General features: G+C 46.6%; 1 protein-coding gene across 3 annotated transcripts in view; it reads right to left on the reverse strand.

Moving 5' to 3' along the window:
* The window catches only part of MDGA1 (MAM domain containing glycosylphosphatidylinositol anchor 1), a 151,501-nt gene that overhangs the window by 84,161 nt on the left and 52,847 nt on the right, over nt 1–14,493 (reverse strand). For all 3 annotated transcript variants that reach the window (XM_064446009.1, XM_064446011.1, XM_064446010.1), the window contains exons 3-7: nt 13,755–13,929; nt 9,173–9,369; nt 6,253–6,385; nt 735–1,004; nt 18–347 (exon numbers count right to left, since the gene is read on the reverse strand). In XM_064446009.1, coding sequence (XP_064302079.1) covers nt 18–347; nt 735–1,004; nt 6,253–6,385; nt 9,173–9,369; nt 13,755–13,929 — 1,105 coding nt within the window. The remainder of the gene's footprint in view (nt 1–17; nt 348–734; nt 1,005–6,252; nt 6,386–9,172; nt 9,370–13,754; nt 13,930–14,493) is intronic.

The raw sequence follows: 14,493 nt of genomic DNA on the forward strand, positions 1-14,493 counted from the left end.
ACCACAGAGAAGCTCACCTGTCTCTGAGGAGATGTTCACCTCCACACTGAGGTCAGGAATGGGTGCTCCCTGGAAGGTAGCCACGCACAGGTAGGTGCCATAGTCACTGAACCTCAGGTCAATAATCTCCAAGCTGCAGGTCACAGGTGGGAGCTCGGGGTCGTTCCTGGTGATGAGCAACCGGTCTGAAAACCTGGCTGGTTTCCCATTCTTGAACCAGGAATAGACAACCTTCTCCTGGGGGACAGCATCCACGTGGCATGACAGCTTCAAGTCCTGACCTAACTGGATGGTCTCACTCTCTTTGATCACATCAGGGGTGATTTGGAACGTAGCATTCTTCATGGCTGGAATGAACACAAGTGCAAAACTGGTTAGGGACAGTAAAGTGTCTTGCATGGGACAGAACAATAGCTCTTTGCAACATCTCCATGCAAAGCCTGCTTCAAGACCTCCCCCAGTTAAGTTCCCTCAATAGACTCCCAGGGCCTCACATCCGGTAGTCTTGGATCATTCTCTAGCCCAGGACAGTGTTACAGCCCAGGATGAGGCTGCAAGCAGTGCTAGCACAGCTGCTGGTCTGGGAGCAAAGAAGCTTGCACAGCAGCTTCTCCAAAATACTAATCTCTGCTAAGTATCACATCACCCTCAGTTGTACAAAAACACCCAGGAGAAATGCAAATCTAGCCCCCCTCATCCTGAAAACTCATGCTCTGAGAAAAAGAGCAACTTACACCGGACCAGCAGGTTCACTGTCTTCTTTGCCGGGTTCCCCACATTGTTGATGGCCGTGCAATTGTAGTAGCCCGAGTCCTCCACGCGGATCCTCCAGACAGTGAGATTGCCTCCTTGCACAAGGCTGTTGGGAGGCATTGGGCCAGGAGAGTGAGACCAAACCACCTCTGGCTGTGGGTCACCGCCTGTCAGAGAGCACTGCATAGTGATGTTGTCACCAGGGTTGACCACCAGTGTCTCATTGACAGACAGCTTCAGAGCAGGTGGGGCTGGAAGAGTACAAAGAGGGACACTTTGAAGCCTGAAAAAGACCCACCCACTTGCCCATGAACAGCTTCAAACTTTCTAGGATTTGTTCTAGAAGGTGGCTGGTTTGAGTAGGAAGAGCTGGAGAGATCCACGAATTAATTACAAACACAATGTGTTTGTGAACCTAAAGCATTACCATTACCATGTCTTTTGAGTTAGAGCACACTACTCTGTTATGGTTAGGAAAGACTGCAGGCAGGACCTCACACAACCCCAGAATGGAGGTTGTACCTAAAACACTCCACCGCTAGTGCTTAGGAATGGGGTACAAGCTAGGTATGATATTTTAGCAGTGGTTAGTGCAGGTTCTCTAAGTTAGAGAGTTAGAACTGACCTGAATTAGATCTCAGATCAGAAGAAAAGCCTAATCAACCCCTTGATTAGGGGGTTGCACAGGTAGGAGTCTCAACCAGAAAAAAATAGGCAGTGGAAAACCCGACTAGAGGCTTCTTGACTCCTGATGCAAACAACTGCATCAAGGCAGAAGGGCAATGGAAAACTGGCGTGGCTCTGCATCACTTGCCTGCACTGCACCCAGCCCACTCCCCTGCAGACACCACAGTGCCTTCTGTTCTCCCTGTATGAAACTCCCCTGACTCTAGCCAGGCTCTGCAGAAGCATCACTGGAGAAAAGGCTCAACTAGTAGCTCCTCCTAGAGCACCTGTATCTCCTGTGCTGCAACATTATTGTATGAATCACAGTTAGTCTGCTTGTGCCTTGCACAGAAACAGCACACTGGACTGAGTCTGGAGAAAGAAAGAAATAGAAACAAAAGGCAAGAGAACAAGAGATACATTGTCATAAGGCATGGGAAGTTGCAACCATAGATTGAGCTTAGCACCTCAGGACCTGATCCAAAGCATGCTGGGAAGCTCACTGGGATGTCAGTGTTTGCTGGATGGCTCTCCCAAGGGATGGTTGGGCAGAGCACCAGGGGCATGCCCAGTTGCAGCCTGCTCCTTCCGTCTGACGACCAGAGCTCCACCCTGGTGGGGAGGTGAAGGAGAAAGGACAGGTGCAGAGAAGCCTGCTTGAACCCAACTGTTGTTCATGTTCAAGGACAGTTGGGATTAAACCACTCCTTCCATACAGAGTTGCCATCCCAAGAAGGAGTTTTGCGAAAGGTCCACCATTAAAAAAGGACCTCAGCTATCCTGTGATATGTATCTCCATCTCTCACAGACAACTAGATGTCTTTGAGAGGCAAAGTCTTTTCCAGTCAGATGGCCCTTGCAGCTCAGAGCCTGACACAGATGAGCAGGACCTGACTGAACCATAACAGACCATGAACAGCACCTCTGCACCCACTTTTAACCTCCTTCACCTCCACAGGTGTCAAATACACATCTCTATAGCACTGGGGGCTATAGAACAGGTCACAAGGATTGTCCATCATGCACAGCTGAACTGGGACTGATTCAAAATGTCTAGACAACCTCCCTTTGAATACCCTAGTACCTGTTTGGGTTTAATTTTGCACCCTTCTCACTACACCCCCCCTCCAGGAACTGATCCAAAAAACTTCCTTTTGTATTCTCTATTTCATCCCATGAAAAGCCTTTTAAAAGCCCTTGTCAGCACCATCACTGGCTCCATCCAGACAGAGCTGAGAAAGCAGCAGTCCCCAGCACAAAGGCGGGGAGCATGTTTTAAGTAACAGTCATAATAATGCAAAATAAGACATTGTTCCATATTCATGAAGCCTGATTTAACAGCATCATTATTTCTGTCTCTTCTCTCCCTGGACCCTCCGTTAATAAGCTGTGCTGGATTTGTGTTGGATCTCTGAATTACAGCCCATACAAACAAGACGAGAAGGACTGCTATCTCCTCAGCACTGGTGTCATAATTTAGCAGTGCAACTACTGCCACGCTGGGGTACTGCTTTGGTGCACTGAACCAAATGTCCTCTCCCTGGCCACAGCACATGCTATTTGTGCCTGAGGTGGCCAACTGTGCCTAAGGAAGAAGGTGGCTCCTCTGCCACCTGCACTGATCATCTTAAGGCCCATGATTGGAGTCCTTGAATTTTGGGAGGCCTTTGACAGATCTCTTTGCTGGAGTCTTGGAAACAGTGTGCAAGGGTTAATGCACACTAATTAGCAAAGGAAGGATTTATACATCCACTCCAAGCTCCAGGTGGTGTCATGAGACGCAGTGAAGCCCAGGACAACTCAACGTGGTGGTTGGGCAGGACACATTCCCGCTACTAAGAGGCTGTCAGATGAGTGTAGCTGATACCAAATAGCTGTTCCTGCCTTCTGACATTTAACTGGTCTCAGGTTCACAGGACACAGACAAGCTGACAGATGCAGCATCTTGCCTGGAAATCTCTATCATCCATCCCCATCAGAGCCAGAGAATGGCTGCAACCAGTGTATGCCCAGAGAGAAGATGTCAGAGTTGGGGAGCAGAAACCAGAGGTTGTGCAGGCTCTGGCTAAGAGGGATCTTGCCGTGTTTTATGTGTACATATCTGAACAACATTCATCTTGCCTAGCAGTGACATATTCTGGGCAAGGCAACATGGTGAAAAAAGTAACATGCTGGTGCAAGCACTGTGTCGTGGTTCAGGGTAAAGCTGTGTGTGCACGCAAGGTGGAGGCAAGGAAACTGCAAAGCTGCCGCCCGCACAGCTCCAAGCAGCAACCTCCCATGGTGTACCCCAAAACGGGGCTCCGACTGTGGCAGCCTGTGCGGGCTCCCACTCCCATTCCTGTCAGCAGACAGAGGTTAACAGTCTGCAGACATTGTTATGCAGGGGATGAATCTCATTTATTTGTAACCTGTGGCAATTCCTTTTGTTCTTGGCTCAGAAAACCTGCTGGCGGAGTCTACCGAGCAGCAAGGGGACCATTAAAAACAACGAGTCGCTTTCAATTCCCTTTGAAGTCCAATTTGCTGCAGTAAAACTGCAGGAGAATTAACCAGCTGGGCTGCTTAATTTTCCAGAAATTGAGGAAGGGGAAAACATCAGTCTGACCCTGCTGGAGCAGGTGACAACAGTGCTGAGATGGTCCTGTGGCTCTGTGGACCTAACCTACTGCTGTAGAGCCACACAACAGCAGCAGGACAGAGAAGGAGCAGGGAAAACCTCCTTCCCATTAAGGGTGCAGACCAAGAACCCACCTCCTGCTGCAAGAGCCAAGCTACTGACAAAGAGCTCGGGAGAACCACATCTCCTTGCCTGAGACTATGATCTGCCCAAAGGCCACTGCCAGAGGATCCAAAGTGAGCCAGCTGAGGAACAGCAAATGAATTGGGAAGAGAAGATTCCCTTGGCCTGACATGACCCGACCCACCAATCCCTCTAGGTCCTTAGTACTTGGGTCTATAAATATTTAAGAGATCAATTTCCACAGACCTTGGTGCCTTTTGGGCCTTCACCAGTGGCAAAGGTGAAGGCATCCTGAGCGAAGCTGCTCAGGATTCTGGGCACAGCCAAGGCTACAAAGGATGCTAAAACACAAGAGTGAGAGAGAAAGAACAGACCTATGCAAAAAACAAGAGAATTAAAGATTTTTCTTTACGTATCTTCTCATCTATGTGCAATACTACCTAGAGTGCAAGTAAGCCAGATAATATTTCATGTTAAATATACTTGTGTTATTTAACACAAACCCTGCTCACACTGCAATGCCAGCTTCATTTTCACGGCCAGCTTTTAATACAATTTGCTAGGAAGACATTGTCTATGGCCCCTTTGAGCTTGTAGTGTCAGGCTCCACTGCAACTATGTGTAAATATGCATCTATAACTAAACAACAGGAAAAAAGAACTGGACGTATGTGCTATGTGGTCCAGGTTCAGAGCTTAGCTAAGTACCTAAGAAGTTGGTATAAATTCAGCCATATCACTGACTTCTGATCTGGCTACAACCTGAAAATACATTTTCCCCATTCACTCAGTAAAGGGGCTGGACTGAAGCGAAGGACAGTTTCCCTGTGCTGGCGGCGGGGAGTGGACTTGAAGAGAAATTTTATTTTCTAACTCTTCAGAAGTAAAGACACAACATGGAAGAAGAGCTTATGAGATCCCTTTCTTCATCATGAGCACAAGATAAGTTTTTAAAGAGAATATTACAGCATTTGCTACAGTCTCATCCTGAGAGAAATTCAGGCAGTGGTATGAGTTGCTCGAGACACGTTCTGAGATCTTACTACACAGAGAATATTTTTTTCTGACAGTAGCTATAGTTCACTTTCTTAAGCTCATTATTTTTCTTCTTTCTACATAAAATGATGCAACTATTGTTCAGCACTTTGGGCTCAAGTCAGATCAATAAACATAATTTAGGCATTATCAACAATATCCCATCAACAGTTGGCAACATCAAAAGAGTTCTGTTTCCACTGCACAAAGATGACACATGGGATGCAAACCGCTTTGTGTTACATTAGAGAGGTGAATAATTCAAACAACTACAATGCCTCTCTTTCTGATCATGGAATACCCCCGGGCTGGAAGTGATTTCCTGACATTTACTTATTATTTGAAACTATTCAACATATGTGGGGGTTTTGTGGGTGGGGTTTTGTTTTGGTGTTTTTTTAATGGACAGGTTGCAATCAGGTCCCTGCAAGTATTTGGTACATGATACTCAGTTATCAGTCAGGTATTGTAGGTCAAGCAAGAGGCACCAAACTGATTCTGTATGCAACTGGAGAAACACTCAAGCGCTGCCAGTATGAGTATCAGTGTAAAATTTATTTATTGGGAAGGCACTGGAGGTACTTGCTTTCCACAAACATTGGCAGCAGTGGAGCCCGTTAGCTGGGAGGTACTGAGAGTGCAGCCTGGCAAACCAGGCCAGAATCACACGTGAATGAATTATTTGTAAGAACTCCTGCAGCATCTGCCCAGCTCTAGACTGCATGGACTCTATTTTTAAAGTCACTTAGAATTATAAATAAATAAACCAGTGTCTATATTAAAAACTACATAGTGCCTCAACACCTACATGTAGTCTGTTTTAATGATCTCACAGCAGGCCTCGTCAAGGAGCTGGCTATACGCAGAGCCACAAGAAATTAGAGCATCCCTGGCCACAAAATTTCTGCATAAAAGATATGTAATCTTAGCAGCCATGTAATCAACGTGAGGTGCTGCAGGCCCTGGACAGGGTGCTGCATTACACTCCTGGAGGGGTAATGGCTGGAGCAGGTGAGGCATTGGAGGGCTGTGGGGACCCCCTGCGTCCCCTCTTACCTGTGGTGTTTGTGAGCTGGAAGGTGATGGATTTGTCAGGGATGCTGCAGACGTTGCGGACAGACACCTGGCATGTGTAGCTGGCGTAATCCTGGGGCCGCAGGTTCTTCAGCTTCAGGACTTTGGTTTCACCCTGGGAGTTGGGGAATAAAAGGGGAGGAAAAAGACACAGGTGTACAAAGTACATCTTATCATTCAAGTCCATAACCTGTCCCAAAGTTCACAGATTACCAGCAGCTCCCATCAAAACCTCAGGGAACTGTGCAGGACCCAGCTATATATGAAGGAGTCACTAAATATTTGTAGTGGTAACTCCACCTCCAGGATTTCTCAAACAGCAAACAACTGACACTGCTGAACAGATCTAGGCATAATTTCTTGTCAACTGCTGTCAGAATCATCTTGCAGAACTTGAAAAACCTTAAAATGTCCCAGAACAGACCCTGAGATCTCACACAGAGATGTTGGTAGGAACCCAAGGGACATCACTGAGGTCTCAACACTGAAAAATCAAGGTAAATCAGAGCAGATTCAGGCATTAATGTTGGCCTAAATATGACAAATTCAACAGTTATGCTGTAAAAATTTTCAGGATGGGGAAAAAAAAAGATCATTCAGAGAAATTTTCAAAGAACCCCCCCCGAACTTTCTGATCTCCCTTCTCCAGATTCTAATCTCATTTATGCTGGTGTAAATCCAGACTGACTGCACAGACTTTGATAGCTTTTCCTCATACTACAGTAACAAACACACAAACAAAATCACTCCCTGGCCCTCCATTAGTTACTGGCTTGTATAGAAACAGAATCAAGTTGTTAAATTAACAATAGATGTGTTCTGTAGATTTTTATTTATGGAACGTGGAAAGCTCTGAGATGCATCCCTGAAACTCACGTCTTCCCATGACAGCTTGTCGCTGTTCTCCTCATGTCTGTCTAAATCTCTTTCGGAGAAACTATTCCATAATTGCTTGCAAATGTGAGAAGGTGTCAGCACAACAAATCCTCTTGAGGACAACCTCAAGGGACTGGACAATGAGCTCAGGCATGCTAATATGCAGAGAACAAGGACCTAAACTGAGTAAATTAGAATGATAAATACCTAGGAGACCAGTAAACCTATGAAAGTCCTGTCCTCTGAGATTTGTTGCTATGCCACACAAATGATGGCATTTACAATGTGCATGTCAACTACTTACTTACAGTGTCATATGTATCCCATTTATTGATTAGTAAATGTTGGGTACATGTGTATAAACCTTCAGTGTAAATAAGTTTTAAAAAGCTTAAACAGTAAAGGCTTCATCTCCTTTTTAATGTAAAAGCCTACCCAAACCTGACACTGATACCAGTTCATCTCTAAGACAACATTACAAACCCTGCAAAGGGTGCTGTTTTAAATGTAGTGCATTCGAGCTCCAGCAAGATTTCTCCCTTCCGATAGTGTTGCAGAGGTGTGTTTTTGTTAACTTCAACTCTTACCGACCCAAACTCACAGATTTCTGCTGGTGCTAAGAAGACAGTGAACACAGCAGTCCTAACACCCTCTCTTAGAGCTGGGAACGACCCATCATGGTTGGAACATTGCCTGACAGGAGCTGCAGGATGCTGGATCATTTACACGTTAATGATGCAACACAGAGATATTCTGCCAGATGCCTTATCTAGCTGAAGAAAATATCTCAAGTCCTAAGACATCCTCTCATTAAGCAATGTCTCCTGTTAATTATTCTGAGCTTAGTGAAAGCTGGAAGAACCCATGGTGGCTTCCTCTAAGGCCAGGCATGTCCTGGTTGGATGCCACACAGCCAGCACTGGACTAGACAAAGCTCTCTTCAGGGCACAACAGGAGCGCTGACCTAAAGTGTTTCTGCAAATCTGCCGCTAACCTGCAGCTCTCTTCTCATCCCCCTGAATATTTTCGTTTGGCTGCCCATTTCCATGACCTACAGAGAAGGCGTGTTTCAATAAAATATGAACATGACTACATTAACTGAAAGGCTGCCTGGAGCATCGCTCAGAAATCAAATTCGGTCAGAATGCCAAAGCTCAGGGCCCAGCTTTGGGAGCATGAGGAGGTGCATGGGATGAAACGGGTGCCCTGGGAAGTGGCCTTTTCAGCCCTCCCTTCCCACCTATCACTGCCCTGTGCTGCTGAACAGCCTTGCTGGAAGCAGTGGGACTGGTTAGCATCTGAAGGACATTCAGAGCCAGAGCTCAGCTTAGGATAATGCCGAGAGTGCCTTCACAAATGAAAAATTCCCCTCCATCTCCCACTGCATTGGCGGGCTAATTACTGTGAAGAAAGTGGTGTTCAGAGGGGCAAGTCCAGCACAGGCAAGCAGGAGGAGCAGAAAGGATATGGATACCCTGTCACAGGATGACAATCAGTAAGTGCTCGGGCAGTTGGGCTGCCTCTGTTACTTACGACCATTAGGAAAAGCTCTTCATCATTTGCTCATGGATCCCACAGCATTTCCTGCCATTCACTCACACTGCTAAACAGGAAGCAATTCCCATGATTTATAGAGCTTGGGCTCTCAATTGAGAAAAAAATTTAGTAATGGAAGATAGAGGAGACCCATTCTTGGGATCGTTTGTTTGGATTTTAGTCTCAACCATCCAATAGCCATGTAACCTCATTAGGGGAGCTGTGACCTGCTCTCAGGGACAGTGCCAAAAAGGGTAAGGAAATTCCAGGCTGTCATGCTCCCTCCTGCTGCTCTGCTCCTCTTATCCTCTGGGAACCCGCATACAAAAGTAGGCTCTACCAGCCCTTTTGGAGACAGTGCTCCTTGCAGTGGCCTCCACTCTCTCCTCAGCATCATAATCCACACAGGGAAAGAAACACCATCCACTACAGAGAGCTCTACATCAGCAAGATCCTCAACACAAGCTGGTGGGGGTTTGGTTTTTTTCACCTGTGTGTAGAGGGGTTCATAGATGTCCACGCCATTGTCCTGACTGTGGGAAAGCGTCTCAGCTCCCCGTTTCCAGATGAAGCGAGCTGGTGGGTTGGAGTTGACAGTGCAGCGAAGGAAGACAGTCTTCTCCTGGTAGAAGCTGCCACGTACATCACTGATCGTCTGGTGAACGGTGAGAACAGGTTCATCTAGATCTGGAAGGAAGGTAAGGAGGGCCGCAGCAGTTGTTAGTGAAGCTTAGTCGGCACATGCAGCCTGCAGAGCAGATGATGCTCCAGGCGCCATAGAGGAGAGGAGAAGCTCCCACACATTTCGCTGATGACAACTGCTGAATTAAGAGCTGATCTGAGGGCCGGTAACACAAACAATATCTAAAGGGAACAAACAGGAGAAGCCAAAATTCTCCCGCTTACCACACAACCTTCAGAGAATAGAAAGCATCTTCTGGTTTGCAGATCCTGTGTGGTCCTTGAGCAAACTGCCTGCCTGCCACACGCCTCTCAGACAAGTGGGATGGTTCACCTTTCCCAGTGACAACCCACACCCCAAATCACTGCTCTCTACTTTAGTGAGAGGTCAGAAGGATCCCAGGAAACTTTGCTCCATCATAATTTCTTCTGCTGCCACTTCCCACTTCCCAAATCCCTCTTGAAACCACAGGGCTAAGCCCACAGCTGTGAGTTGCCCACACAAGGGACATTACAAACCTTTAAGTCAAGGGCTGACAGTAGAAGTCAGGACAAGATCAAGGAACTGAGACGGAGAGTCATCTCCTACACAGGAGCAAGTCTTGTGGGGTGCCACGAGAACACAAGATGGAAAACACTGTGAAAGATATGTACAAGTTCTCTCTCTTCCTATTAAAATATCCTCTGTGTGTTTTGTCCTTTTCAAGGTCTGTACTGACTCTCCCTCTTCAGCAACTTCTACTCACTGCATCCCTATCACCCACCCCTAAACAGACCAGCTTCTTTTCTGTTTTCTCCCGTTACAGAAAATGCTCTTTCCAATCCCCTCACCATACCTGCACCAGACACACAGCTGTCAGGATTGCATCCATGTTTATCAGTCACTTCTCTTGAAGGACACAAGCAATAGCACTGCAGGGAGCATACTTTCTCTATCCACCCAGGGCACGCTGTTCCCCAAGGGCTGCCCTCCTGCTAAAAAAGGTTCATTTTCTTCAGCTTTTGCACCAGACACCAAGGTTTGAACACCAAGGAAGCATGAAGAAAATCTCAGAGGGGTTCTCCCAGAACAACTTTGAGACTGATTGGGATTAAATATAAAGATCTCATTTGACAAGATGGGACCCACTGACCCTCGAAAACTGAAATATGTCCCCATGCCCTTAAGCATGTCTTATAAGGCATCTGTTGAGTTCAGCTGAAGGAATTCTATGCTTTCAGCAGCCTTATGACCCCACCTTCAACTGTGAGGAAACTGAGGCACACGCACCCAGTATGCCCTTGTTCTGCCAGCACTGTCTTCTGCACCTGTTAGCAGAGAGGAAGAGGACATGTGTTCATCAACTCCAGCTCTCCTATGCCACCTAATTTTCATTATATTTTATTCTAGAGAATTTTAAGTTTGGATATATAACTCCCAGAAAGGAAGGGGGAAGCAGGGATGAGTTTCTGCTAACATGTCATCCAAATAATACATGTTGTCTGCTGAATCACAAGTGTCAACTTGTGGATTTGCATATTTTAATAAACTGTGTGCTTGGTAGACAGCAATTGTAACGGGACCTGAGATTTGTCAGCTTGACCACACCATAGCTCAGTGTAGAGCTATTAGCAGAGCGATGACAAGGCACCAAAAAATCCCCAATCAACCTACCCAAACCAAAAACCAAAACCCAAGGCTGAAGAAGAACATCCACGGGTGGAAGAAGAAACAAAAGGCTCCTCTCCATACAGTGCTGTCTCCATGTAGCCGTAGAGTGAATTTAACACCAAATTCTCTTGGACCACCACCTTGGGCTGCCACTCCTCTTTCTCCTTTCTTTGTCCTTAACCCTCCTTTATTTGTTCACACTTCACATGAGTAACTCTGTAGCTGCCATCCTTCTGAGGCTCCATTTCTCAGCAGAATGCATGGCAAAACAGTTTCCTTTCTGACCAAAGACGACAGTCACCATTCAGATCTTCTGGCTCCCAGCTACTCCCCGCACAGAAAACAATATCTTCCTTTCAGTTGCTAAACCTTTCCTCCCTTGAATATTTCAGCCTTCTTTCATAGCCGTCAGCTCTAAGTCTAGCCCTCCTGAGAAAAGCTAAAATAAGACAACGACGATATGTATGCCCTTGATGTACAGGTAACACCACTGATGTCAGTGAGCTGCACAAACGATAAATTTGGCCCAAGGCTGCTCATAGAGATGATCACATGGGATGTTTCATGCACAGTATAAGCTTGTAAACATCCGTTCTTTCTTTTTCTTTACTTTCCCTCTCTCCCACATGGAAATACTCCAAACAGCAGCTGCTTCTCTGCCAGTATCTAACCAATACTTTAAAGCCGCACTGGATGCCTGCTTGGGGCAAAGGAATAACTTGTTACACAGGTTAGTGTTTCCAGTTTTATATCCTCTTGGCACCAGTGGTGCTCTCCACACAACCTTGCTGTCTAATACTACAAGTATGAGTGAGGACTAGTGTTAGCTGTCAAAGACACCAAGGTTCACATGAGGGTGATTACTTACCTCCAGCTACAAATTGGGATGCGGGGAAAGAAGGGGTTTGTTTTCAAATTCTGGTTCATTCAGCTGAAGGTTGCCTGGGTGAGCGTTCAACAAAAACTGTGGTTTTTCCTATGTGTTCCCTTGTACCTACTGCAAATACTAGCAGAAAATAGTCTCTCCTCCCCAAAATACAAGTAAGCAGAACAGAGGTGCATTACCAAGTCCATCTGCAGAGTAGATGTTAGTATGAGAAAGCCCTTGGCCACCCCATTAGCCCCATAGTTCTACAGGTCAGAGCTGCACAAGGGACCATGGGACACTACATCACTCTAGCTCCAGCCTGCACCCCAGAAGTAAAGGGAGCACCCTCAGGGCATAAAGAGATTCATGCCACATTCCTGTTCTTAGAGACAGGGGCCCTGTCAAGCTGTCATACTGAGGCTTGAGAAAAGCAAGTTCCCATTGCGATGGAGAGTTATCATAGGCCTCTACCACATGTAGGAGAAAAAATGGGCAGAGAAGCCAAGCAGATCTAGGTAGGTGTCAGAACTCCTCCAAAAAAAGCTATACAATGCCCATCAAGAAATGCTCATCCTATTCAAAGTGGCTGCTGCTGAAGCAATCTATTTTCCCAGCCTGTAGGGCGGCGCTCACACTACACTACTCCAATGCAGCGTAGGGCAAGGAAGGAACAGAGATGGGAGCTGCTCCAAGCCATACAATACAACTTCGGATCATGAATCTACCAAAGCCTAAGGATGTTCAAGTCTCTAGTATACTTTGTGAGGGTCACATCATTGTAGGGCTGGACAGTAGGACTAAGAAGAAGCAGTCACTCGGCAAAGCTCTGCCCAGACTCCAGGAAGGTACTGGGATTTTGAAGCCTAGAGGTTGTTCCACTGACAGATAACCACAGTGCACCTCAGCACAGAAGAATGTATTGCTACGAGTATGGGAACAGGTTTGGGGAGAGTTCCAGCTGCTTTACCACACTTTACATCTTTTTAGCATCAACCTCTTGCTGGCTAGGCCTTCTCAGAAGATATGAGTGAGGAGAGGGATTTGGTATTACTCAGGCTGCAGAAAACTGGAATAGTGGACAGTCAGGAACAACAAGCAGAATGGTAATCTTCCCCAAGAGAACAAATCTCTTCAAAAGTTGCCTAGACCTTAAATCTTGGATTCCTCCCATGTGGGCGTTATGGGATAAATTTAATTTCCCTCCCTTTTGGCCACAGCAGCCCAAGAATAAACAACATTAAGCGATCAGGAAACACCTTCAAAACCTGCAGCCCAAGATCAAGAACTGCTAACAGCGTCTCCAGAACACAAGAAGGATGGACACTGCAACCAGCCAGACAAACACTGAGTCACTGAAACCAAGGGGTCCTCACAGATTCCTTCATGTTCAACCCTTCACAGCTCAGCCTCCTCAGGTACATCCCAGAGTCTTTTGGTCTGTTTCCACCATGCTGCAGAGGTAGCAAAGCTGGGAGCATGGCACTGGTTTCAGGAATGCCCCAAGCATCTGAGGCACTACCAATTTCAAGAAGCATTGGTTTGCTTCAAGCATTGTCAGCTTCAAAGTGAAGACAAAGAAAACAGAAGCCATCTATAATGCTACACCCCAGACAAGTGCTAGGGACACCTGGAAGTGACAGGCATCACGGTACCTAGATAAGAATGACTCACATGGACAGGAAGAGCTATCTTTTTTGTGGGTGGATTTAATCTCCTAGGACAAAGTGACCCTGGGGACACCACACCAGTCCTTTTACTCCTGAATGAGGTGTGCGTGATCCTAGGGCAATGCAGCTCCCTGCTGGCCCTGCAGCGAGGCAGAGACATGCAGTAGAACTGTGGGAAGGTCTGGGTTGCCGCTAAACGACTTACACTGCACATCTACTCGAATGGACTTGATGGCAGGGACCCCAACCCCATTTTCTGCTTTACAGTAATAGCGGCCCCCCTGCAGCCTTTGGATCTTCTCAATCCGAAGGGTCTCGTTAAGCACTGACGTCTCTTGGAATTTGTCCGATGCGCTGCCAGCAGTTTTGGTCCATCTCACCTGCATGAGAAGAATGAGAGAAATGCAAGCAATCAGTGCTTGCAAACTAGAGATCCTAGGGGACAGCAGCACTTCCTTTGCTCCTCTTCCCCCTCCTCCCTAGCTATTCTTAAAAATGGGCCCTACGGCACCAAAAGGCCTTAACAAAGTTCAACTGCTGATCTCAGCATGTCTCAGTAGACCAGCTGCTGATTCTTATCCATCTCCAAGTCCCCTCCCCTCAGCTCACCCACACACGTACTGCATATTTACCACCCCTGCTCTGGTTCTGTAAACCCAGGAACTTGGTTAGTTTTATAGCAGCATCTACACCGCACAGGACTTTCAGCATTAAGGCTTGGTCTACCATGTGGCTGGTAGATGAGAAAGCTACAGCAGACATCAGCTCACAGCTACAGAGCTTTTATTGCAGTCAACACTCTTTCATCTTCTCTGGACAGCAAGGCTATTTTTGCTGTTTGCTCTTCCAAGTGAGAGTGAGAAAATGCAGTTGCTATCTGGCTCTTGGCCCTTTCCCACAGGGAACCCCTGTGTATGTTATTTTTATAAGTCATCCTTTTGCAG

This window comes from Phalacrocorax carbo, chromosome 3 (genome assembly GCF_963921805.1).
Source record: "Phalacrocorax carbo chromosome 3, bPhaCar2.1, whole genome shotgun sequence".
NCBI classification, from domain to species: domain Eukaryota; kingdom Metazoa; phylum Chordata; class Aves; order Suliformes; family Phalacrocoracidae; genus Phalacrocorax; species Phalacrocorax carbo.